The following is a 27,554-nucleotide window of genomic DNA, read 5'->3' as shown; positions in this document are numbered from 1 at the left end:
TTACTGTGGCTTAATTTTTAAAGCTAAGTCAGGTGTTCTTCTTTCCTCACATAGATGTTATCTACAAGAAAATATTTTGAGAAGTGCTTTTGAAATCAAAATGTAGCACCTACCTGTATTTTTTAAAATATTTTCTTCAACTTAAATGTATCACAAGAACTGTGGAACTTTAAAATAAATTCATACTGTGACAGATTATGTACATCAGGGAAACAAACTAAAATGAAACATGTCCCCCAAATTCCCAAAGCTGTTAAAAGGTGCATTTTTTGTACCTAGGAATGGTAGAACTTTAAGCTACGAAGATTATGTTTCTTCATTACTTAAGCATGTATCTGCATGTATGAATATATTTATACATGTATCTTAAGTATGTGCATGTGCGTGCATGCACATGTGCGTGTGCAGGCATCTAGGGAGAAAAAAAGATAAATACGTAGGGTACTGATGAAACTTGATGCTTGTGGTAGACAGTAGTGTTCAGCACGCTTCAGCTGTACCATCAATTTCCAGCCCTCTTGCAGTTGGATGGGGTCATGTGACTAGTTACAGCCAATGAAATATTAGAAGTGATCTGAGTCACTTCCAGGTTGAAGCCATGAAAAGTTCTCCTGCAAGATTCTTCCGTTTTTTTCTTCCTCTGCTTCTTGGTCCAGCTATTGCAGCAACACATCAACTGTGCTCCCATCAGCCCACATCCATGCATGACCGGTCAGAGCAAAGCTCCCGTCACTCTGTGTGTGACTTGTAATGTGTGTTAAGTCATTGATATTTGGGGTTTTCTTCTTGTTGTTATTGCAACAAACTATATCTGCAATATGCAATACCTCCAGATACTTCAATACAGATAAGCTATAAATATATGAAACCAAAGGCAAATTTAATGTAATAAATCATATACCATAAGGAGTAGCTAAGATGCCTAAGACCACATTTGGGGTTCTTTTTATCAATATGCTATTCTTGCACTAGACCCAAACTGAAGTTTCCAATGCCCCGCTTTTTAAAGTTCAACAGTCTTCTTGTTCTCATTATCTTGGAGCTCATTGCCACCATCAAAGCTTGCGACCATTATCAGACCCTTTGGACACTCTGTAGCATCTGCTCCAGGAATATCAGGTCCTTCTGGGGTTTTTTTTCATAATTTTTCGGTCACTTTGGTTTTCTTTGTTTTGCTAATTTCAATTTGAAAGAAGCTGGACAAATCTCTGTCTTGGACCCTTTGCATTCTCCAAAATGCTCTTGGTGAGCTTGTCATTATGTGGTTTTATTTCCTACCTTTGTGGGTTAACTCTCAAAAGTACATTTCTTGCTGTAACCTCTCACTTCATTCTTATCACTGCTTACGTCTTTCTGTCTATTCTGTTCCTCCATGAGAAAACAGAGGGAAAGCCTAGGAAATTTACTTATTTCTATTTTTATCATGCAAAGATCATGGGAAAAAAATCCAACTTAAACATAAAAAAAAATAAAATCTGTCCCTCTCCCTCATCGTACCCCGGGGTAACCAACGCTAACAATTTTGTGAATAGATGACTTTTCAAGGTTCCTTCCAATGTCAGGATTTACAGTGTTGGGGGGAGAAAACAGAAAGGGAAAAAAGGGAAGAAAAGCAAACATTGTTCAAGGAGGATCTCATCACTTAGCCAAGGATTTCCCCAAAGGTGCTCCAGGTCAGAGATGCACACTTTTCAGCTGTCGTTGCTGATTGGAAGAGATTTATTATTCGAGGGGTATAAAAATGTTACCGCACCAGAAGGAGACTGTTGTCTATCTTCTTTGCTTGGAGTTGTAATAAATTAGATCGGGAAGCAGGCTTTCTTGGGATTAACAGTAGGTGAACTTTGCCAGCTATGGGGTTTTTAAAAGAAAAAATTAGCTCCTTCATGGTTTCACATATATCATAAAGAAGCTAGCACATCCTGAAGGCTTCCTCTAAAAAAAAAAAAGTGATATATGGCAAACTTGAAAGTCAAAATTAAAGGAAAAGGGCCATGTAAACTGACCCTAGGAAATGTGGGAACTATGTCGATTGGCATTGTGGGGGGTGGGATGGGGGAGGGTAGATACCACCTTCTTGCTGGTATAATCCTATTTTGCTTCACTCTAACGATAAACTAAGTGTGTTCTGGTTAAATTCAGCTTTGAATAATTGCATGCTGCTGGCCTAATCTCCCCCACTGCTGTGACTGGTTATGGTGTCCTTTTTTTTTTTCTCTGTCTTCACTCTGGAGTGGCATTGCTTTGTACTAGAAACAGTTCCATTGCCCCATCCCTGAGAGGTTGATTTCCGTGCTGAGTGGGTTGTTCTGGGCCTGTCTCTCACATACTTTAGATGTGTGGGCATTTATTTATAAAGTTCTGTGTTATCCTCAGATTAAAACACACACACACGCACACACACACACGCACACACACACACACGCACAGAACGTCATCACAGCATGTCATCACTCATTAGATTTGCAGGCATTTAGAACTTAGGACAGTTTCAAGGCTTTAAGGGGGAAAAAAATGAATTACGTTTGTGACTAGGGCCAAATCTGTAGCCTTAGAGGTGAAAGGCCGGGCTTGACTATGGAACCAGATATACCGTAGGCCAGTAATTCTCAAATTCTTTGGGCTTGGAATCCCTTTATATTATTGAAATTGTGTTTTTATCCTTTTATATTATTAAGCTTGTGTTTATGGGGATTTTAGCTATTGATACTTAGAAATTCAAACTGAGAATTTTTAAAAGTATTAATTAGGGGCTTTCCTGGTGGCACAGTGGTTAGGAATCCGCCTGCCAAGGCAGGGGACGTGGGTTCGAGCCCTGGTCTGGGAGGATCCCACATGCCGCAGAGCACCTAAGCCCGTGTGCCACAACTACTGAGCCTGCGCTCTAGAGCCTGTGAGACCCAACGCAGCCAAAAATAAATAAATAAATAAAATAAATTTGTAATGATAATTAAAAAAAGAAAGCCATTGTTTAAAAAAAAGTATTAAGAAACAATCCATATGTTAAATGATATATACTATTTTATGAAAAATAACTATATTTTCCAAACCAAAAAAATATTGGTGACTAAAGTGGCATGTTTTACATTTTTGCAAATCTAATATTTATCTGAATAAAAGAGAACTGGATTCTTATATCTGCTTCTGCATTCAATCTGTTGACATATATTGTTTTGGTTGAGATATAGGAATAAAGTTCAGCCTCACATGGATAAATAGTTGGAAAAGAAGTATTTCAACAGCTTTTTTTAGATACTTGTAGATCTTCTTTGATACTATACCAAAACTTGACACGTGGTGATTCCTAAAGGTTAGGTGTAGTAAGAAATCTGAAACCATATCAATGAGCTTTTCCTACTCTGTTACATTAAAATCCAGTGGTCATCTTGCACTTTGAATGAATTTTTTTTACACATGTATGATTTTGTAACATTGTATTTGGTCATTTGGGAAACATTGGTTCATTGAATTATGCAAATAGTCGAAGTGTTGACACATTTCATTTTACAGTACCATAAAATGGCATTCGTTAATACCAACATCAGTGTCATCAGGAAGGTTTTACATATTGGAAAGCTGCTAAGCTCACAGTGGCAGATACAAGTTTTCCAAAGTTCTGCTTTTGACTTGAAAGCTAGAATTCTGTCATTGGCAACAAACACGACAAATACCGTCAGTTGCTTTCCTTGAAATGACAGTCTGATTTCATTCACGACTTGAGAAAATGTCTGCCAAAAATCCAAGTCCAAGTAATTCTTTCAATTAAAAATAGCGTTCGAGCAAAAACAGAGAAAAAGGATGTGTCTAGTTCACCTGGCAACTCAGTCCCACGAGTGCTTTCCCTCAACGAGCATCACACCTCCATAGGCTGCAAAGGGTTTTATGTGTCCCTTCTCTCTCATAAAACGGAAAACTTAAAAGAAAAGATGTGCATTCAAGGGTCAAGGTTTAATCAAATTAATCATTTTACTGTTTCATCTTGAGTGAAACTGTTCTGTTTTTTTTTTAACTGTGTGTGATGCTCCCTTCATTCATACAAAAGCAGCTGTACCCACCATTGCTCTTAGATCATCAGTGCAAATGTCAACGAAGTGAAAAAGGGAAATAAAGTGTCAGTATTCTTCAAAATCGTTCTGGTCTTGTGGACTCCACCCACAAGGATCTCAGGGTCCCCCCAAAGTCCCAGATTACACTTTGACAACCACAGTGGTGGACAAGCATATGGCCACCATCCCCTTTACCTCGGCACCAGCTGCCCAGACAAAGGGAGGCTTATTGAAGACAGAGACCCCCCCCCTTAAACCTACTGGGGCAACGAGGGCTTTGATTTAGTGTGGGGTTTTGCTGGACAAGCATATGTGAACTAGACTTTCTGTCCAGTTGGCTTGAAGGCTTCCCAGTCTTTTCTTTCTTTTATATGTGACTTGAAACTTTTAATGTCACATTTATAGTTGGCTTGACTGCCCCAAACAAAGTGTTGTAAACTTTCCCCACCAATTGGCCATAGCTACAATTGGTGTTTTCACTTTAGAGCTTGAAGAATAGGCATCTTGTGTTCTGGTCCTGATTCGTGAATACAGCAACCGTTCCTCAAGCTCACTTTCCATGTGTGAGAAAAACCTCTTTTGACATTTCTCCCATTTTCAACTATTTCTCAAGACAAGCTGTTAGTCTCTAAGGACACTTGTTGTCTGCCACAAAGTATCCAATTCAAACATTGCATCGTTGTCTCCTTTGTTGAGGTCTGCATTTTGTCTGTCAGGTTTTTTTTTCTTCTTTTCCTTCTGGAGCTGGAAACCAGGCAGTGAGACGATGACAGGTTCTAAAAGGTCATATTTGAATAAAGAATTGTCTGTGTGCACTTTTCTTCAGAGTTGTGTGTTTTGTGTGTTTTAGTAAAGGGAGCGCTCCTGCTGGCCAGACCTGTCTGAAAGTTCCATTTTCTTTACCACTCAATTTTTCGGCTTTTACATATGAATCCCCTGAATCGATAATAAATTGTGGCAGAAAAAAATAAACGTAGGTCTCTTCTGCACCTTTAACTGTCCAGAGAGAAAAGTTCCTTTATAGGTAAAACGTGCATCTTCTCTGCTGTCCCTTTTCTTTATTAGGAAATGATTTTCAATGTAGTTTATACAAGGTACCACTAAGGCTAATTTTCTTTTTCCTAAAGGAAGAAGTAAAGTAAATAACGAGAAAGAAAAGAATAACCCAGAACACTGATTGGGTTCCAGGGAATGTTACCAGCATCTTGATAGTCAAGAATTTTCAGTTGCGTGTGTGACTGATTATTCAAACCAAGCGCTGCTGTTCGCTCCATACAGTGAGTCTGACTGTATTTTCTGGGTCACCATTGTCAGCAGAGGTTAGTTTAAACCATAGCGGATGCAAGAAACCCTGCGGACTCTCTCTTCACACAACGTCACCGGCTTTGAGAGGTGGGCAAAGTTTTGCTGCTTCAAGGACCAACACCCCCTAAGAAATTTCTGTATTTAACTCTTAGGTTAACGCACGCTCTGTGGGAGAAGGCCATTGTTTCACTCATTTCTTTTGCTTTCCCATCCTTTCATGCTTGTATCAGTTTTCTCATGATTTAAAACAAATGCCCAGAAACCCAACAGTCAAGGCAGAACAATTGCGGGCTTTCAGCGTTCAGAAGGCACCGCGATCGCTGAAATAACGCCGAGTTATTACCAAACAAAAAACAAAACCACACGCCAAACCATACATATTGACTTTCTCAAGCCACAGGATCAGTCGGAGGTGGCTTGCTTTTTGCTCTGCAGATCACGTGGTCAGGACTGCCTCGCTGCAGATGCTGGATTTTTGTTTTAAAATCTAGTTCTTACTGAGTCCTTCTCTCTCTCTCTCTCCCCCTCCCTTCTTCCCTCCCAAAGAGTAATTACAGGCTGCAAAGTAAAAAGCATTAGAACTGTTTACAAAACAGCTCAAAAAGTTTAAAATAATAGGGGCGTGTGTGTTTGTGTAAAACACAATAATGTGGATGGCAGGGGGAAACGGTACACCGTCTTTCTTCATTCGCTGCCCCACGTCACCCTCCAGAATTTAAGGCGCGGAAGGAAGCGATGGAGTCCCTTTCCTTCTGCTTTGCAGTCCTCACACTTCATCCGTGATGCTTACTTTTCTGATACCCGTTTATTGTTGAACATCAAAATACAGACCCTCAGGTGTGTGGCGACAGAGTGGCTGCTGGAGCGGGCTGCTCTCTGATTAATTTTAGGGCAGTCAAAATTCCCATACAGATGCTCCCTCATGACATTCAAGAGAAAGATGGTGTTTTTTTGGTTTTTTTAATGAGCCCTTTGCTATCTTTCGGAAGTCCAAGAGACCAGCTTTCAGCAGGTTAGCGTTCTAAAGTGAAAGGGGCATTTTCCAACCCTTTCCAAAGTCTCCTGTGCAGATTTGCAAAGATTTCGCAGTGTTCCCCTCCAGATTTGATTTGATGTGGTTTTTTTTAAGGTGGAAGGGTCGCCTCTAACCTCCAGCCTCAGAGCCCATCAGTCATGTTGCTTTGCAGGTTGAGATCTGCTGCGGCAAAGCCAAACCTCGGTGCTGGCGGCGCTGCACCGGCTCTGAACAGTAGTGAAGCTGGTGCTCACAGTCGGAGGAGGGCTGTGTCCCCTTAGGCGCCGATGCGCTGGGGATGAGGGCTGGGCTGAGGGACCAGCCCAGCCGGGAGGAAGCATCCCTTCCCCCGGTGATTGATGAAGCACAGTTAGGAGCTTTTTGGAGGCTGGGAAAGGTTGTCCTCCCAGCCCCTTACTATGAAGTCTTTGTCAGCAAAAAGAGCTCTCCTGGACAGTGAGTGACTTCATGCAGATGACATATGACAGCTTTGCGTTTCATTCTGCTTGATAAGTACTCAATATCGTACACAGGTGAGTTAACGCTCCCCAGATGCAAACACTCCAGTGCACTGTGGTTTCACAGGCACTGCTGGTTCTTCCTTATCAGTCATTTGTTTTCTTGGGGATGTTTAAAGTACTATTAAAGTGTGAGCAGGGATGATACCCAGATCACCATATTTATGATTATGAAATGAAGATATTATTCATGTCATTGGTTAGCAGTTCTGAATGTTGTTTCCTTCTGTCTCTCCCTTTTGGAGTACAGATTTTAAAAATTATATCAATATATTTGTATAGATATGATTTATATATTACATTTCTATTTATTATACTTATATATAAATATAATATATAAATCATATCTATACATATATATTTATGCTGTTTCAAGAGACTGTTTCAGACCAAAACTCTGTCAAAATCCTTGACTGACGTTTCCTTTCGTATTTTTTCTCCCCCTTCCAGGACCCCATCTGCAGATGTCCTGAATACCTCTGAGTATAGCAGTTGATTATTCAACCAGGATACCTAATTCAAGGTATTAGCTCTTGTCAGAAAGCTTTTACATCCAAGCTCTGTGTTGGAAATTCTATTTTGGCAATGAATTTTGAAATCGGAAAAGTTGGAATGAGAATAAAGGACAAAAGTGAATTTGCAAAATAATCAAGCACTTAAAAAAACGACCTGATGCCTGGTAGGGTTTGCCGCTTCTGACTCATGGACAGACCTTTCTCTGCCAGTTTTTGTGCCAGTTCTCGCTGAGTTGTAGTCCTTTTTCTGCAACTGTGTCTGGGGTTTGGATTTCATTTTCGTCTCTCGCTCTCCCTTTCTCTCTGACTGCCCAGAGCTGCAGGAACCAGAAGACAGACATTTTGTCAGTTTTGCGACATTGGACAAAGCACAATGAAGTATTCTTGCTGTGCTCTGGTTTTGGCTGTGCTGGGCACACAGCTACTGGGGAGCCTCGGTTCAACCATCAGATCCCCGAGGTTCAGAGGCCGGATACAGCAGGAGCGGAAAAACATCCGACCCAACATCATTCTCGTGCTCACTGATGATCAAGACGTGGAGTTGGGTGAGCACTGGGTTTGTCGCTTGTTGGTCTCTTTCGCTCAAATGATTTGCTGGCTTGCATTATCAGTAAGAGTCAGTTAACTTTTGGGGGTTTGACACATAATGGTAGTACCTGAACCAACGCCCTAGGTTATAAAATGTACTCGTATTAAATGAGAAAGCATTTGGTTTGTGTTTCAACTTGACTCTTCTGATCTTAAGGTTTTGAAGCTGGATGTGGGCTGGGAGGATGGGAAGATGGCAGGCGAGAGGAAGCACGAAACTGTAGAAGTCAAGGGTTGGATCGTGCGCCTTGGAAAACTCTTGGTCCAGAACTTTTCAAAATATTTGGGCAAATTTGTTTCAAAGAGTATGAGATTATGACTGTAATTCTCTGCCCCGCATATGAGCATAGGTGGATACAAAAAGAACTTGTCGGGGCTTCCCTGGTGGCGCAGTGGTTGAGAGTCCGCCTGCCGATGCAGGGGACACGGGTTCGTGCCCCAGTCCGGGAAAATCCCACATGCCGCAGAGCGGCTGGGCCCGTGAACCATGGCCGCTGAGCCTGCGCGTCCGAAGCCTTAAAAAAAAAAAAAAAACTTATCGATGGTCATTATTATTAAGGTGATTCCTTTATTCACAGCTTGTGATTGTTAGGGAATTGAAAGTTACAGTATTCTGCACATCCTCCCAGTAGTAATTCACTGCTACCACCCTAGACAGGATGCTTTTCGGAAGAATTCGCTCACCTGGGTTAATTCTAGAGCACTTAGAAAGCCTGCCAACATCTGGTGTTGCAGCTGAGCTTCTGTATCACCTGATTTGCTTTCTCACCTTCTCACTTTCTTTAATGGCCCAGCCCTATGGTCTTGCCTATAAGCTTAGGGTCAAGTTCTTCTAGGGTACCTAGGACAAATGAAAAGCTTGCCCTTACAGGTTGTCACCACCACTCATTTCCATTCCTGGATGCAATTCCTTGCTCTCAGGAAATCGCTCAGCTAGGCTTATCCATCATGCTGAACTTGACCGTCGCTAGTAGCTTTTAGACTTCCTGCTAGCAGAGCACCCTGGGCTTCTTTCCAGAGCTCCTCTGGCTAGGGTCTTTGAGGATAAACCCCTCCAGGCTGGAATTTGATCCACGGGGATAGGGACTTTGATTTCCAACTGGAAACCAAACCCTGGAATCCCAAAAAGTCAACTCTTTGGGTTCAGCTGGAAACAAAGGCACTAAAAGCCAGCAGAGGTAATGATTATTGGAGGTGACTTGCAGAGTCTGTTGTCTCTCACTTAACTGCTTATTTTTAAATTTTTATTATTTGGTTACACCGGGTCTTAGTTTCAGCTGGCGAGCTCCTTAGTTGTGGCACGTGAACTCTTAGTTGCGGCATGCATGTGGGATCTAGTTCCCTGAGCAGGGATTGAACCCTGGCCCCCTGTATTGGGAGCGCAGAGTCTCAACCACTGCGCCACCAGGGAAGTCCCTCTCACTTAATTGCTTAAGCAAGAATTTTCAGGCATCATACCAAAATGAAAAGTCTTGCAGGTATGACTTTAGTATGTATGTGGCTGGTGGTTTAAGTTTTCACTCACCTACAGGGCAAGTAAAGTGAAGACCTTTGAATTCACTTCCCTTAACATCTCTCATATCCATCCTTTTCAATGAAGCCATTCTCTTCTCTCCCAGTTTTTCCCTAACTGGCTGGTCACGTGACCTGTGCCCTCTAGTCTTGGCCCCTCCTACCTATTCTTCATTTCCTGCAAGTATCTGATCAGGTCTCTGCTGCTTAAAACCCTCCACCGGGTTCCTTTACCAAGACGGTGAAGCCCCTCCCCTCTGCAGGCTGATGAGCGCCAGGCATCTGTCCCTACCTATTTCTGTAAGGCTATTTCCCTTTCCCTCACTTTTGCTCTGTGCTCCATGGAAACAACTTACACTTCCCTGAAGCTGTCTGGTGGTTTCCTCTCCCTCACCTATATATCATGCCTTTGTACATCTCATCCCCTCTGCCCTTTCCCCATTATTCCACCTGGCGAAGCCCTACCTATTCTTCGTGACCCAGTCCAGATGCCTTCCCCTCGGGGGGTCTTCCTTTACCAAAACGATCCTGCTGTCCAGCAGGGTGGAGGGAACTTTCCTTTGCACCACCTTGGACCTGCCTCCAGCGTATGACCCTAAATCCACCATGCGCTTCCATACCTGTCTCTTCCACTTAACTGAGAGCAACTAGAGGGCAGGGTAGTGTTCTATTTATGTTGTAGTCCTGATGCTGGGACTGTGCTGGGAATCTAGTAGGTGCTCAGTAAACTGGAAATGGACCCACAGGGGCCTGAAAAGGCTAACACAGTTCCCAGAAATGAATGCAAGTATCCGTCATGATCTACCTCTTCAATATACAACCCTTGTCTTTAAAATAAATTAAGGAATTGTTTGATCAGTGTATTTTTAAGAGTTCAAAATTTCATCCTTATCCTATAGTTAATGAATTCATTCAGTAGATATTTATTAAGCAGTTATTAAACACTGGCTTCTAGTGGAAGCCCATGGATATAATGGTGAAGAGTCGTCGGCCAGGTTCAATCAACCCAGCTCTTTCCTACATGTTTGCCTTGCCTTTACTTCCTTCCTTGATTTCCTACCCAGATACCAGGCTAAGCATTCACTCATTTAATCATCACAGTCGCTCTATGAAGTGGTTACTACTCTCTTCAGTTTATACTTAAGATAAATGAGCCTTAGAGAAGTTGCATAGGCTGTGATGAGCTAGGAAATGGTAAACTCAGGACCTGTATTAGATCTGGGTCTCCACAGCTACACATTTAACCATGATTCCTTCCCTCAACAAATATTTATTGAGCCCTTCCTAAAACAACCTGTAAGTACATGGTCACGCGCTAGGTTCCGAGATAACAGCTAAGATGGGTCTTGTTATCCTACTGGCAGAACAAGTTAATGATGAACCACTGTGAACCATGGATACAAATTTAGAGAAGACTTCTTTTCTCAGCAGAAAAATTCTGTTCTTGGTAGTGGGTACAGTTTGATGGAGACTTTCGCCTGGCCGATTGTAACGCTCTCATAATCTTTCTTGACAGTTAACTGCTCTAGACTTTAGTTGGCTTTTGTGTTTTTTTAATCATCTTAACCAATTTTTTTTTCTTTTGGCTGCGTTCCATCTTCGTTGCTGCGCGCGGGCTTTCTGTAGTTGTGGCGAGTGGGGGCTACTCTTTGTTACAGTGGGCGGGCTTCTCATTGCGGTGGCTTCTCTTGTTGCGGAGCACGGGCTCTAGGCGCACGGGCTTCAGTAGTTGTAACACACAGGCTCAGTAGTTGTGGCACATGGGCTTAGTTGCTCTGCGGCATGTGGGGTCTTCCTGGACCAGGGATCGAACTCGTTTCCTCTGCATCGGCAGGCAGACTCTTAACCACTGCACCACCAGGGAAGTCCTCCTCTTAACCATTTTCAAGTGTACAATTCAATAGTGTTAAGTACATTCACGTTGTTGTGCAACCAATCTCCAAAACTCTTTTCATTCTATAAAATTAAAACTCTATACCTATTAAACAGTAACTCCCTAAACCCCCAGCCCTTGGCAACCACCATTCTACTTTCTGTCCCTATGAACTTGACTGCTCTGCGTACTTCATATAAGTGGAATCATACAGTATTTGTCTTTTTGTGATTGGCTTATTTCACTTAGCATAATGTCCTTCCTCACTGTTCATCTGTGTTGTAGCATGTCTCAGAATTTCCTTCCTTTTGAAGGTTAAATAATATTCCATTATATGTATATCCACCCTATGTCTATCCATTGATCTCTTGTTAGACATTAGTGTTGCTTCTGCTTTTTGATTATTGTGAATAATGCTACTATGAACATAGGTGCATAAATGTCTCTTTGAGATGCTGCTTTCAATTCTTTGGGGGTATATACCCAGAAATGGAGTTGCTAGATCAATAGGTAATTCTATTTTTAATTTTTTGAGGAACTGCAATACTGTTTTCATAGCGACTGCACCATGGTCCATTCCCACCAACAGTACATAAGGGTTCCAGTTTCTCCACATTCTTGACAATATTTGCTGTTGGCTGGTTTTTTGATAATGGCCATCCTAATGGGTGTGAGATGTTCTCTAATTGTGGTTTTGACATGGTTTGTTTTGGTTTGATTTTTTACTTACATGTGATTATGTTTGCCAAATATTGAATAAATCTTCACCTAAGCAGAACTTTTGCACCTGTAACACTGCAGGCGTTTTGGCTTCTGTGCCTCCAGAAGGGTATAACAGACTGAGAAAAGGCTTAGGAAAACAGCTACAAAAATTGTAATAGAATACTTTTCCTTTTGGAAAAGAATAAAATAATTGTATCTCTTTGTCTGGAAAGACAAAGGCTAAGAAGGATTGTAATCCAAGTATATGCAACAAGCTGGGAAGGAAAGCTCTTATTAAGTAGGACTGGGGCCCCTCCCTCAACTTTGAGGACAAATAAAGTCAACTAGTCCTTTGTGAAAGGAGTGAAACACATGAGGCATTTACTAATAAAAGTGCTAGAACCTCATATGCGGATAACACTTTATCTTTTTCCAAAGAACATTTATTCTCATTATTGCATTTTACTGTCATTCCACCCAAGTTGGGTGGGTAGGACAGAGATCATTATCCCAGGAGGACACTTGATCCATGGAAAGATTAAGTAATTTAACCAGCGGTCCCTGTACTTCTGGATTTGCTTTTTCCACAACTTGAGAAGTGGTTCAGGTTATGCCTCTACCCGTAAATAGTTCAGGTTTTTAGGCGAAGTTAATGGGTGGAGATTTACACCTTTTTTAAAAAAATTGAAGCATAGTTAGTTTACAATATTCTGTTAGTTTCAGCTGTACAGCAAAGTGATTCAGTTATACATACATATATATCTATTTTTTTCAGATTCTTTTCCCTTATAGGTTATTACAAAATATTGAGTATAGTTCCCTGTGCTATACAGTAGGTCCTTGTTAGCTATCTTCTTTTTTTTTTTTTTTTTTTTTTTTTGCGGTACACGGGCTTCTCACTGTTGTGGGCTCTCCAGTTGCAGAACACAGGCTCCGGACGCGCAGGCTCAGCGGCCACGGCTCACGGGCCCAGCTGCTCTGCGGCACGTGGGATCCTCCCGGACCGGGGCACGAACACATGTCCCCTGCATCAGCAGGTGGACTCTCAACCACTGTGCCACCAGGGAAGCCCCTATCTATTTTATATATAGTAGTGTGTATATGTTAATCCCAAACTCCTAATTTATCCCTCCCCCTCCTTTCCTCTTTGGTAACCATGTTTGTTTTCTATGTCTGTGAGTCCATTTCTGTTTTGTAAATAAGATCATTTGTATCATATTTGAGATTACACGTATAAGTGATATCATGATATTTGTCTTTCTCTGTCTGACTTACTTCACTTAGTATGATAATCTCTAGGTCCATCCATGTTGCTGCAAATGGCATTATTTCATTCTTTCTTATGACTGAGAATATTCCATTGTATATATATGTACCACATCTTCCTTTTTAAAAATAATGTATGATTGATTTTATTTTTTGTTTTTGGCCACGCCACACGGCTCGTGGGATCTTAGTTCCCCAACCAGGGACTGAACCTGCGCCCTTCGCAGTGAAAGCATGGAGTCCTAACCACTGGACTGCCAGGGAATTCCCAGTACCACACCTTCTTAATTCAGTTGTCTGTTGATGGGCACTTAGGTTGCTTCCATGTCTTGGCTATTGTAAATAATGCTGCTATGAACATTGGGGTACATGTATATTTTCGAATTATGGGGTTTTTTTAAGCTAGAAAAACACAAATGGACATGATTAACATGAAGTTTGGGATGATGGCTACCATCTGGGGAAGGAGTGGTAACCAAGTACATCAGCAGTATTCATATTTCATTTTAAAATTGAAAATATGTATCTGAAGAAACTGTGATCAAATGCTAAGCTTTGACAAAGCTAGGAGACATGTCATTTATTCTGTTTTTCCCTGCACTTGAAAATATTTTACAAATCAAAAAGAAGAAAATCAGAAATGCTCGTGGGACTCCCCTAACTTTCTGAGACTAGAGTCAAAGAGATTAGGCTCTAAATCTTTCCCAAATGGTCCCTGGGTGCCACTCTGAGAAACAAAATAATGAGCTGATTAGAACATTGATCTGGTTCAATGTGGCATTTCTTAAATTCTTAGGAAATTGGACTGGTGCTAACATCTCAGTAACGCTGACCCAATGCTTCTCTTAGATCATAAGGAGAATTAAGAAATCTTAAATGCATGGAAACACTTTGTCTAAAGCAGAGGTCACAAATGGGATCTACAGTCCAGAGCTAGCCCACAGATGTGTTTTGCTTGACCAGCACACTTTTTAAAACCAAGGCAACATTTTAAAAGATCAGATGATTTTACATGAAAAGAAAAGAAATCCAGATTCCGACTTTTCTTGAAAGTTCAGAAGAAGGGCTTACATTCCCATGAGGCAGCCATCAGTTAAATGCTTGAAGGGGAGTCAAAGCTGCCCCCATTAGGTGGGGCGTGTCCTCCCGAGACCCTCAAGGTCCCCACCACTCTCCACTGCTCCCCAACACTTAGACCAAGGATCACTTGTTATTCGCCATCATGCCCATCCTGCCGATTTTCTTATAGTCAGGGGAAGGTTCTGTATACTCACATCTCTATCAAACATAGAAAACTGGAAAGACGAAAGCTCTGTGATTTTTCTTGTACCTGCCTACCTTCTCTGTCTAGCCTGTAGGCGTTTTTACTTCCATTCCCCTAAAAAACTAGTCCCCACTTTTAATGGCCTTTAGCTCTTTAGGGGAAAAAATAATGAGTCCTAGTGACCTAGAAACATGCCAGACAGATTTATTATCTGCTTCTTGGTCCCTTCTTCCCCCAACTTGTTTTCCCTCCTCTGGTTTTAGCTGAAACATCTGTTTTTTCTTTCCTACCAACTTCACAGTTTCGGTAGAAAAAGGTATACTGTGTGATCATGTTATCTTTTTAATGCTTTCAGAATTAAAATTTTCAATAGACCAATAAAGCCATTTTTAATATGGGAACTATCACTGTTTAAGTTTCCATACTTAACTGTTGGCATAGGAAAATAGCAGGGGTGTGCTTCAGCACAGGTCATTTATATATTTAAATCATTAACCTTACCCCATCATAAAACAATGGCGTCCAGAAACAACCCTGCACAGTTAATGAGTTGTGTTTGCTTGTCGTTATCATTCATCAAACCATGAATTGTTGCGATTCACACGGAGGTGTGTCGCTCTGTGAAGCCAGGTGTGCGTGAATGCCGCATATCTGGGACTTCCTTAAAGGATGACGATGACAAAATTTATTATTGAATTTCTGGTTTTGTGAGTTTTTCTGGACATGATGAACAGCCTCGATGAAAATGTTAATGCTTGATAGTATGAAATATTGAATAATCAAATGCTAAGATATTTGAATCAGGAAAGGCAAAGCTTTGTTGTAAAGTTTAACATGTACGTGAAGTAATCCAGGCTCTCTGTGTGATTTTGGTAAAGTCATTCCGGTTAGTGGGACATTTTCTCCCTCGTGACCTTTTTCCACACATGTGATTTGGGAATACATGAGCTGAAGCCTGTAGAATGATTTAAATCTACTCCCAGGAACCTAGCACATACCCCCTCAAAGGACCATTCGTGGAGCCTTGATTTTTAACTCCACCAGAATTGCAAACCTGGCGGATCTTGCAGGATTCCCAAAGAGTGCCACTTCTCCTGACACCGAGCAGTGTCTCGGTCACCGCTGAGCTGTCCGAGCATCCCCACCCCTGCAAGAGCGAATGGCAGAAGTCCCCAGTTCCAGCCTGGAGCTCTGGTGCTGGGACAGCTTTTCTTGGCAGCCCCAAGATTCAGCTGTGGCCTGGACCTTCCCTGTCCTCAAGCCAGCCCAGTCAGCAGTGCCCCCGTGCCAGCTACTGGACTTAATTACGGTCACTTCATAACATCCCTGTCAGGCTTCCACCTCCCAGGACAATTTTAAATGATAATGAAGTCAGGCTTCTTGCTTAAGAGGGGCATGGGGAACAGTGTGTGATGGGTGGAGGGGAACTGATGTGTGATGGGTGGAGGGGAACTGATGTCTCTAAGCCAGCATTAACATTTTATGTCTTGAAGCATCGACAAAGCAGTTGACCTCTGTCTCAGTCCGTGACGACTGCTCTAACCAAATACCATAGACTGGGTGGCTTAGTGACTTCTAAACAACAGATGTTTATCAGGTAATTACTTCTCACAGCTCTGGAGGCTGAAAAGTCCAAGATCGAGGCTCCAGGAGATTCGGTGTGTGGTGAGGACCCACTTCCTGGTTCACAGGTGGCTGTCTTGTCACTGTGTCCTCACACGGAGAAAGGGGCAAGGGAACCCTCTGTGGCCCCTTTTATGAGGGGCTGATCCCATTCATGAGGGCTCCACCCTCATGACCTAATCACCTCCCAAAGCCCCACCTCCTAATACCATCACCTTGGGTGTTAGGTTTCAACCTATACATTCTGGAAGGACACGAAAGTTCAGTCTATCGCAACCTCTGTATTCTTACCTTAGCTTTGGAATTCAGATGTGATTACCGATAGGGAGATGGAAAATGAAAGAGTAAAGGAGACACGTTGGGGCTGAGGTGATCACAAATTAAAATCAGCTCACGCCATTTGCTCGACAGCCCTGCTAACTAGTCCCAGGAACTATTATTAGCTGCATTTTACATCTGAGAAAAAAGAGGGTAAAGGGCTTGTTCAAGTTCAAGCTCATCTGTGACAAACACCCAGGTGTTTCCCCCCAAGTCCACATCCAGGGCTCTTTCTCTTCTCGTGCTCACCCTCCTAAGCCCTGCTGTGGGAATCTTGGTATGATTCTTTGGCCTTAAGCTTCATGTCATGCCTGTGAACTCATTGTTCCGATAACTAAGAATCAACACGATTTGCATTTTAGGCACCAAAGGCCTGAAACCCAAAGAAGTGGGGAGCTTCAGCTTAAAACAAAACTGAGTCCTTCCAGCGATAGGACAAGACATGGTCCCAGCCACTGCTCTCCCGCTGGAGATGCAGAATTATGAGTTGCTTCTTGCAGAATAGTGTTTGGTAGTTTCCCAATGAAATATCAATGGTGCAATCGTACTGGTTGTAGAAGCAGGATGAGGCAGTGTTGTTGGCTAACATGAATCACTGCACAGCCATAAAAGAGAAGAAGGAGTTTTCGCTTACCTTGTTGGAGTGCAGTGACGCGGCAGAGGGAAGAGGTACATGATTCCTGTGCTCCATCATCTGTGTCTACGCAGGGAATCCGAGATCAGAGGCAGCGGTGAACACCAGTGTGACTGTCGGCTTCTGAAGACAGACACGCCTGCAGCCCACTCACCTCGACCTGGGCTCGAGCTACGTTAATCACTTCAGCCCCTAAGAGGGCAGGAGACAGGCTTCAGTGTCTGTTAGCATCTCCCCTAAGAGGCCGGATGAAGCGAGATATGAGATTACAGAAAATGAGACATATCCTGACTCCAAGCAGGCATCATTTCCGTGTCTCAGTCTTGAGAACGTCAGGGTCACAGCCGGGACTCAGCCTAGACGCAGCTTAAGAGCGTGGTCCCTGAGCAGACTGCCCGCCTTTGCGTCCGGGCTCTACTGCTTAGGGTCTGTGTGGCCCTAAGCACGTTGTTTAACCCTTTTGCTCCTCAGCTTTGTCATCCTTGATGTGAGAATAATAAATAGAAACACCTGCTATGGAAGGCTATTGTCCGGGTTCGATGAGTTGCTACACGGGAAGCACTTAGAAGTGGGAGTAAAGTAGAAAATCGGCGAGAGTAAAAGTATGAAATCGGTGTTTCCTCTTCCTCTCTGCCCACCTTACAGCCTCGGAAGCGGTCTGAGCCACTTAGATCACTTAAAATGAAGCACCCACTAAAGTCTCTTCCAGCTCGAGGCTTCGCTGGTTCCGTGTCTGGCCTCGAATAGGTCTCCAGGAGTGGGGAGGGGCCGCGCCAGCATCCTCAGGGAGCTTGTTAGAAAGGCAAATTCTCTGGTCCTTCCCGGGTCTTACTTAAATCAGCATCTCTGGGTGGACCCAGAAGTCTAGGATTTAACATGGGCTCCAGGTGATTTTTAACGTTGGAGAAGCCTTGTCTCAGAACCTTCTCCTTACTGAGAAACGTGAAGCCACATTCAAGAACCTCACATCCGGGAACCCCGCCCGTGGTGCTACCGTGGTCACAGTACCTGCAGGGACCAAATGTCTTCGTTGTTCCCTTTGACGTGTGGGCCGGTTGGAAGCAGAGCATTTGGAGGGATTTTTTAGTTCCTTGGTACAACCAGCTCAGTCAATGAAGAAAAGAGAGATATTTAGAATGAGAGGAGAGTCCTGGCTGGGGCAATTGTGATGCAAGGGGCTGAGTTTTAGTCCCCAGTTTGTAGATTATTTGACCTTAGATCGGATTTTCACCTCCCATCCTGTGCTGCGGTCCAAATAAGTCTGTAAACTGGAGGTTGCAGCTTTGTGATTCGGGACCTTGGAGGATGGCCTCCAGCTGCATTTTTTTTTTTTTTTTTTTTTTAATTTGAGTCCAGCTAGGCTCATAAGGGAACTCTGAGAAGTCATTCTTTGACATAAAAAGACTATTAGGCAATAAAAATTGATCAACAGTGTGTGCTGAGTTTTCCCAAAATTCAAGCTATTACCGTAAGTAATCACTGCAGTTTTCTAAAGAGGAAAGAGTAATAAGGGAGTGGACTTTGGCATCAACCTCGAACTCTCGCCCCACTCCTGCGTCTCACTTCATGTATTTTCTCCAGGCTCTTTCCCCCTGTGTGATCAACCAACACAAATATAAAACACAACATTTCTAAAATGCACTTCTTTGATCTTCTGTAGGACATATTTCTTGTTAGTTACTTCTTGAGTAACAGTGAGACCATTACTTTTCCAGTTTTCTTCCCGGGCTGAAAACTGTGAGTCAACTCACAGCCTTCAGATGCATTACAACATCTCCTGGGTCTGCTTCTTAAGAGTCCTTCTATTTTAAAGGCACAGCCCAGTTCAGGTTCTTACCACCCCACGGCCGGGTGGGTTCAGCAGCCTTTTGGCCGTACCCTTGATGGACCAAGCCTATTCCCCACCTACCCCACAATGCACATACTTCCATTGCCATGGCAACACCTCTCAAAGTCTTCTTTCTTATCATGTCCTTCATGCCTTTGACAAAGAACTTGCTCTGCCGTCATTTTGTCTATTCTGTCAAATCCAAATATCTCTGCCCAGCCTCCAAGCTATTGGCTAAATCTGCCACCCATTTCATCAAGAGAAGTCTTCATATTCGATTTCATTCCAGAAAATCCACCTGCCATTTTCATCACTCCACTTTTTCCCACCTCCAGTGCACCGTGCGTACCACCTTCCCCGTGCCACCCACAATACACTTCACCCATCCCATGTTTTTCTTCCTCCTTTCCTCCCATTTGTCCACATCTCCTGTGGCAGAGCTCTTATTAAACATTGCCTCTGGTCCCCGCTGTCTTTATAGGTACTGCTACTGCTATATCCACACTCACATCTACCTTGCTTTGCAGATATCCCTAAGCAATTTTCATATGTAAATTCTCATCTGGTTAGTTTACTGCCGAAGATCAGAGGCAGCAGAGAATTTTCCATTTCTTTTGTTAATGCTACACTTTGGGGGATCAGTCCAGAGAGCTGAGGTCAATAGAATGAATGCTCAGCGTGAAGTGGGTGCTCACTACATGTTATCCACTGATGGCAAAAAGGTTGCTTTATCCTCTGAATACAACCAGGGGAGAAAAAGCAGTTAGGAATCCTCCTAACTGAAGCATATTTCAGGGAGCTCTAAGGAGACCCAATTAGAAACCATCTTTTCTGTTTTCATGTGAATGGTAAGAGCTCGTATGTGGAAAAAAAACTGTGGTTTTTGGATGGCTGCACGCTTCTCTTCTGCTCTGAATGCTTGCCTGGTTTGCATTACGATTTCCTGCCTTGTTGGAAAGCTACATAGACTTCCTCCCTTTCTTTGGAAGAAGTAGGACCTGTTGGAAATGGGAGGCTCCAGGATTGACATGCAATGGCCTTGGCTCTAGTGCATTTCTTGACAGGTCCTGAAAAGACGATTGAATTCTGGCCTGAGCTTTTTTTTCCTGCAGTATTTGGATGGGTTTCAGCTTCCATGTTTGGCTGGATAATCGAAATAGGTTTTTTTTCCCTTCCTCAGCAATCGTATGTACAATTTCATGCTTTACAGTTCAAATGGCACGCTTTACTACTACGCAGATACTTTGGAATGTGACAGAATCATAGCTCTTTCACAAACAAACAACCCATCTTTTCAAATGACGTGGAAACAGGTGAAAATATAAACTGGTCGTACTATCCTGGTAGAAAAACTGGCAGGTATGTGGTGAGTTTGCTAGAGGATACGAACTTACATTGAAGATCTTTTTTTAATTAAACACAGGCATTTTGCAAACCAAAACTACAATGAGGTATCACCTCACACCGGTCAGAATGGTCGTCATCAAAAAATCTACAAACAATAAATGCTAGAGAGGGTGTGGAGAATAGGGAACCCTCTTGCACTGTCGGTGGGAATGTAAATTGATACAGCCACTATGGAGAAGAGTATGGAGGTTCCTTAAAAAACTAAAAATAGAACTACCATATGACCCAGCAATCCCATTCCTGGGCACATACCCTGAGAAAACCATAATTCAAAAAGACACATGCACCCCAATGTTCATTGCAGCAGTATTTACAATAGCCAGGACATGGAAGCTACCTAAATGTCCATCGACAGATGAATGGATAAAGAAGATGTGGCACATATATACCATGGAGTATTATTCAGCCATAAAAAGGAACGAGACTGGGTCATTTGTAGAGACGTGGAGGGACCTAGAGTCTGTCATACAGAGTGAAGTTAGTCAAAAAGAGAAAAACAAATATCGTATATTAACGCATATATGTGGAATCTAGAAAAATGGTGCACATGAACCAATTTTCAGCACAGGAACAGAGACACAGACAGAAAACAGACACAGGGGAGGAAGGGGGGGTGGGATGAACTGGGAGATTCGGATCCACATATATACACTACCATGTGTCAAATCGATAGCTAGTGGGAACCTGCTGTACAGCACAGGGAACTCTACTCAATGATCCGTGGTGACCTAAATGGGTGGGATGCGGGGGTGGGAGGGAGGTCAAGAGGGAGGGGATACATGTAGACATATAGTTGATTCACTTCGTTGTACAGCAGAAACTAACACAGCATTGTAAAGCAACTTTACCCCAGTTTAAAAAAAAACAGGCATTTTGGAAGGACTTTTACTTAATTGGAAAACTTCTCCCCTCTTTTATTTCATACGATGAAAACATTCTATCTCGTCATCTCTGCAATGTGGAAAACTTCTCCCCTCTTTTATTTCATACGATGAAAACATTCTATCTCGTCATCTCTGCAATGTCTGTGGCATGGTGCGAGTGTGGTGGGCTAGGAGTTTTGATGCTCTGTTTTGATGCTCTCTGATAATCTTCAAAGGGCTGCTGGCCTTGGAATCTGCTCCGTCTCTAAAATTCTAGCTTTAGTGATCAGATAAACCTGCTTTTCTTTTTCCTTTGTGATCAAGGAGGGGAGAAGCTGAAATGTGTTTTTATTCTGCAAAATATTTGAGATGGCAGAATCCCAAACGTTGCATTTTGTTCTAGAAACGAGAGCTCGTCAAATGATAGACTCCTTCAGTCTAAGGCAGAGAAATCAACAAGGCAGGGGGAACAGAGCCCCTGAGTGACGTGACATCGGTGGGTGATCGCGCGGTGCTGTCTGCTAACAACGCTGGCATTGTGCCTTCCAGGGTCCCTGCAAGTCATGAACAAAACCAGAAAGATTATGGAGCGCGAGGGGGCCACCTTCACCAACGCCTTCGTGACGACGCCCATGTGCTGCCCGTCCCGCTCGTCTATGCTCACGGGCAAGTACGTGCACAACCACAACACCTACACCAACAATGAGAACTGCTCCTCGCCCCCCTGGCAGGCAGTGCACGAACCGCGGACTTTTGCTGTCTATCTGAACAGCACCGGCTACAGAACAGGTAAAGGGGGAGCTTTCCAGCCCGTGAACCTCTGGTAGCGCACCTCTGGAAGATGCACTGTATGGTGAAATATATGAAGTTCCAATCGGTCCCTAAGCGGAAGGAGCCGAGGCTTGTGTCTCTCAGCATCCTCTACTTTTCCCTCTGGTTAACATCCCAGAGAAAGGTCCCTTAGAGAAAAGTCAGTGATTCTCAGCAGACACGTTAAGAGAGTGTTGTCCCCATCAGAGCAACCGGCAATTGGAATTTTCCAGGAGAACCTGCAACAGAAGAGTTTTCATCCCATGAACGTGCTTACCTCAACCCTCCAAACCTCCAGGCATCCCAGCGCAGCTTGAGGCTTGTCTTAAATGTTGGCAAATTCTTGCCCATTGGGTGAGAAATCATCAAGCGCTTTGAAATTGCTTAGCACCTACCCCAGGATCTGGGACACGATAGATTATCAAAATTGTTTACTGAATTCGGACGTAACTGAAAGAAATCATCCAGTGAGGCGTACCTTATTCATTCATCTATTTATTTACTCATAATTAATAGGATTGGGAGTTTCTTTAGCTTAGTTTTGGTGACTTCTAGATCTCAAGTGTTCGCCCCCATCTCCCAGGAAAGGAGGGCATCCCAATTGCTACATCTTCTATCACTGTTTAACCTACATAGATGAGCAGTTTGGTTAGTTGGTCTTTTGCAAACTGGGGACCTCCTTCCAGAGAGGTTATGAACATCATACCAGTGTAAGAAAGAAGCAAGGCTCCTTCCTGTCAGGTTGCCCCCAAAACCTTTATTCTCCTAGCGTTTATATGCTCACCTTGGGTTTTCTGAGCATTTCTTTATGAAAAGAAGCAAAGATATTGATTGAAGGGCTGTGATGAAAAATAATTTTTTCAGAACCAACTAGACGTATTCATAAGAATTAAGGGTGTCATAATTAAAACTTGTTGAAAAAGATTTTCAGGTCTACAGATTCTCTATTCTGAAGATTTAAAAGGAAAGGATATCAGATAAATGTATTCTCTCAAATCTCTTTTAAAAATGAAATTAACCTTTTCCACTGGACTTAGGAAATATGTGGCCATTTGCTTCTTCGCAGAGCGCCTTGTGCGCACTTAATACTTGTTATTTATGGATGAAAATATTGATTGTGGGTGTGATAGCACTGTCATCCACAGGCATTCAAGAGCTCCACTCACAGAAGAAACTCCTCCCATGAGCCTCAAGCGTGTTTGCTTACGCTTCAGAAAGAAACTAGGTTACTCAAAGTGCCCTATCCTGAGTGTGTTTTCCCACATAAGTGATTTAAGTTTATAGCACCTTTCACCTGCGAACTCTAAAGCAATTTGCAAATCTATCAAACATCCCTGTAGGGTTCATAAACAGCAAATGTACTTAGCTCCATTTTATAACTGATGTGGGAATTTCAAATACTGTGTGATGACCAGCTCAGAAGCAAAATCAGAAATGGTCCCCTGATGCCTGATTCCTGATTTTGACCACCAAATTGTGTTTCGTTTGCGGGAAGCATTGTACGAAATCAGTGCCTTTCCACTCCCAGGCTCCCTTATAATTTAATTCCTAGTAGCAGACATAGAGAGATGGAGAGAATTGGAACTTAGGGAATTAGAACTCTCACTGTATCCAGACCGGTGTGGACGGTGTCCATCCTAGAAATGGAGATGCTGGTGACACAGAGAACCCTGCCCAGAACTTAGAACTGTCGATTAGGACTTGCTAATTCATTTCAGGGCTAAATCAAGAAAGGGCAAAAAGAAGATAATAAGTTCTGGAGAGATAGTGAACAGCAGTGTGGCTATAGTTGACAGTATTATATTGTGTACTTGAAATTTGCTAAAAGGCTAGATCTTGGATGTTCTCACCACAAAGAAAAAACTGGAAACTAGCAAAGATGTGAAGTGATGGATATGTTGATTGGCTTGGCAGTGGTTAATATTTCACAATTTCTATGTATAGCGGACCATCAGGCTGTAAACCTTACAATTTTTTTTTTAAGATTTATTTATTTATTTTTGGCCACATCGGGTCTTAGCTGCGGCTCGCAGGCTTCTCTCTAGTTGTGACGCGCAGGTTCCAGGGTGCGTGGGCTCTGTAGTTGTGGCGCCCGGCTTCCAGAGCACGACGGCTCTGTAGTTTGCGGCATGCAGACTCTCTGGTTGAGGCACCCGAGCTCAGTAGTTGTGGTGCGCGGGCTTAGATGCTCCGCGGCATGTGAGATCTTAGTTCCCCGACCAGGGATCGAACCCACGTCCCCTGCATTGGAAGGCGGATTCTTTGCCACTGGACCACCAGGGAAGTCCCACCTTACAATTTTTTTTTTAAGTTAACATCTTTATTGGAGTATAATTGCTTACAATTTTTGATTGTCAATTATATCTCAGTAAAGCTGGGCAGCGGGGAAGAAAGGGGAAAAAAGGGAAATTGATATTTGACGCTTGCTTCCTCTGTACCAGGCACTTTAGCTAAGTTTTCTCACCTAATTCTTCCGGAAACTTAGAAAGGATTTGCCCATATTGCCAGTGAAGAAACCGAAACTCAGGAGGGTTTATCTGAGGTCACAAGCTAGTCAGTGACAGACTGAATCCAGCACACCTGACTCCAACATCTTTCCTCTTTCTTTATTTCTTTACATATATTTCTATCAGGCTTCATTCCGAAGTGCCTGGCAGAGACACATAAAACATAAGATACAGAGCAGTAAGGACACTGTCGAATGGAAACGAAGGGTGGAGCCAGTTAAAATCAAGGCAAAGGTTAATATGCAAACTGCAGGCATACCACGGAGTTGTAGAGAAAGGCTGCATGTTTGGAGCTAACTTCCAGATGGCAAAAGCAAAAATGGAAATGCCATCCATTACACAGCTCACTGGGTCACCAAGAAAAAACAAATCTTGCTTCTAAGAAGTGGAGTGTACTCTGGTACTTGTTTCAATTATCCTATGCTGCGTCCACCCTACAAGAGCTTGAATAAAACTCAGAGGTAGTTTAGTTTTTCAGTTCCTTTGTTCTCAGACGAACAAATTTAGACCTACAAGATTAAGGTGACTTGCTGAAGTGACGCATCTGATGTTCTAACAGGAAGAGTGGGCAACAGGACTTTGGTCTTCAGGCCTCTTTCCAGTATGCTACCCTAACCTAATGGGTTAGGTCTAGGATGAAGCTGCAGACCATCAGGCTTTCCCGGGGACAACTGTCAGTCCTTTGGTGCAGCCCCGTAGCCTGCTTCAATCAGTTGTCTTCTTCAGGGAGAGGAGATTTGCTCCTGGAAACTAACTCAGATTCTGAAGCCAACCTTCTTCCCAGGGGTCTAGACACTTAGGTAATAATGGAATTTATAGTGAGTCATCCTGTAAAGTAAAAGGAATTCTTTAAGGGAAACGGGACTTTTCCAAACACTTAGGGCTCGTCCAAACACTTAGCTATGAATAGAAAACGGATGATATACACTCAGGAAAATAAATTTTGATGTGCCCATTAGTAAATCAGAAAAATTAAAAATTGGAAGAGTAAAATGGCAGTGATAATGAGCTACATAATTTAAATTCATCTTTGATGGGAAAATACTGACACGTCTCAGACAATTAGGAAGTAGAGATGTCTCTGTGACAATAATTATCGATCCAACCAGGGACAGAGACCCATTTGAAAATCCACAAATAAGCACATCAGGATGACAGACATCTTAGGAAGTTAAGAGAATTGGTGAGTAGGTATTAAACCAGCATATTTATGAGCCACTAAACTAGTTGGGGAGGTGGGAGGAGCCAATATCTAACGATTTTAATGTTTTCCTAATAAGGCATACGTTATTTGGAACATTTAGCTGAGAACCTAAGAAAAATAATGACGGAAACTGAACTATGTATTATACATAAATACCCATCTAGAGAAAAGCACAAAGCAGCCATCAGTTTTATGAAGAGCAACTCAGAGAAGACAAATTACTAAGAGGCTTATTTTGGGAGGCATCCAGAATACATGGATTGAAATGAATTGAATTGATCCAATATTGTATTTACCATTGTGTGACATGATTTTTCTTTTTCAGAACCAAGGCATATTTTTGGACTGGCTGTAACTTAAATTTTTCTAACTTTACTCATGGAAAATATGAGTCTACAACAGCTTAAGTGTTTAAGAAGGGAAAATACAGTAACGTGTCTATTGCATTTTATGTTCTAAGTATAGTGGGAATGATACTGGATTATCTATCATAAAAAGGAAAATTCTGCCTATCTGCTCAAAAAAGTTTTAGTTTAAATTTCTTGTGAGGGTATAGACATGAATGTAAAACCTGGCATAAATGTTAAGGTAAGAGTAATAATCCATGGTTTTTTTTTAACATCTTTATTGGAGTATAATTGCTTTACAATGATGTGTTAGTTTCTGCTGTATAACAAAGTGAATCAGCTATACATATACATGTATCCCCGTATCTCCTCCCTCTCGCATCTCCCTCCCACCCTCCCTCTCACCCCTCTAGGTGGACACAAAGCACCGAGCTGATCTCCCTGTGCTACGCGGCTGCTTCCCACTAGCTATCCATTTTACATTTGGTAGTGTATAATAATCCGTATTTGAGAGGTAGCATCAAGTGTTAGAAAAAAACCCTGAACCGAATGGTGGAGAATTGGAGTCACATCCTTACTCTGCCTTAAACTTGTTTTGAGAACTTGTCCAGCCCAGTTTTCCAACCTATATAATGCAGAGATTTTTTTCCTGTCCAAAACTATTATATATTGTAATTTTTGCTATCACTGTAATCATATTAATTCCTTTAAAAATGGTAGTGTTCAAATTATAATCATAATACAGGATATATAAAATCACATGTGAATGAAATTTTAGTCCTACTAATTCTTCTTCATATCACTGGGGTGAAAGGGCCAATATTTAATAGAGACCCGCAATAAAAATTTTTGGAGAGAATTCTTTTTGTGACAAAACAATGTAGACAAGTTAATCAATTTTCTAGTTTCGTGTCTTTTTACATTACAAAATTTATTTATGTTACTTATAGCAAGTATATTTATTTATTCTCTGAGATGTTTTAAAATGTAGAGTTCACTAAAAGTAAGACAAAGTAATATTCTTATCTTTATGAATTATGGCATTATTGATTTTTGTTAAGTACACAAACATAAGATATAGCGTACCATAGTATGCTATTTATTGAGCCACGCTATGCTTAGAACTATACTAGACATTGGTGTATGAAGAGCTATAAAGTAAGATTCCTGTCTTTGCTACACTTACAGTCTAGTTGGGGAAGCCAGACTCACGTGCACGAGGTCACCTAAGAGTATATCATAATTTTAACTTGGTTCAAAATTATGTAAATTTTTAGTTACTACCAGTGAAGTCCTGCCACCCCAAATCTAATAATACATGGAATAAAAGCTCATTTAGTATATCACTTGTTATATTCGATAAGATTTGACTTCCCTATAGCATCAGAAATCTTTTGTCTATGTGCGTA

The 27,554-nt window shown here is 42.2% G+C and overlaps 1 protein-coding gene across 16 annotated transcripts in view; it reads left to right on the top strand.

Annotated features, from left to right (window-relative positions):
• SULF1 (sulfatase 1) overlaps positions 1-27,554 on the top strand; it is a 161,432-nt gene that overhangs the window by 78,916 nt on the left and 54,962 nt on the right. For 10 of the 16 annotated variants that reach the window (XM_067712091.1, XM_067712099.1, XM_067712100.1 and 7 more), the window contains 3 exons: positions 7,335-7,407; positions 7,715-7,944; positions 21,827-22,066. In XM_067712091.1, coding sequence (XP_067568192.1) covers positions 7,773-7,944; positions 21,827-22,066 — 412 coding nt within the window. In that variant the 5' untranslated portion in view covers positions 7,335-7,407; positions 7,715-7,772. Of the gene's footprint in view, positions 1-5,173; positions 5,439-7,334; positions 7,408-7,714; positions 7,945-21,826; positions 22,067-27,554 lie in introns of those variants that run through there. The other 6 variants (XM_067712092.1, XM_067712090.1, XM_067712098.1 and 3 more) reach the window with 2 other exon arrangements.

Source organism: Pseudorca crassidens, chromosome 17 (genome assembly GCF_039906515.1).
Source record: "Pseudorca crassidens isolate mPseCra1 chromosome 17, mPseCra1.hap1, whole genome shotgun sequence".
In the NCBI taxonomy this organism is placed as follows: domain Eukaryota; kingdom Metazoa; phylum Chordata; class Mammalia; order Artiodactyla; family Delphinidae; genus Pseudorca; species Pseudorca crassidens.
The sequence above is the reverse complement of the archived record's forward strand: the minus strand, read 5'-3'. Positions and strand labels throughout refer to the sequence as shown.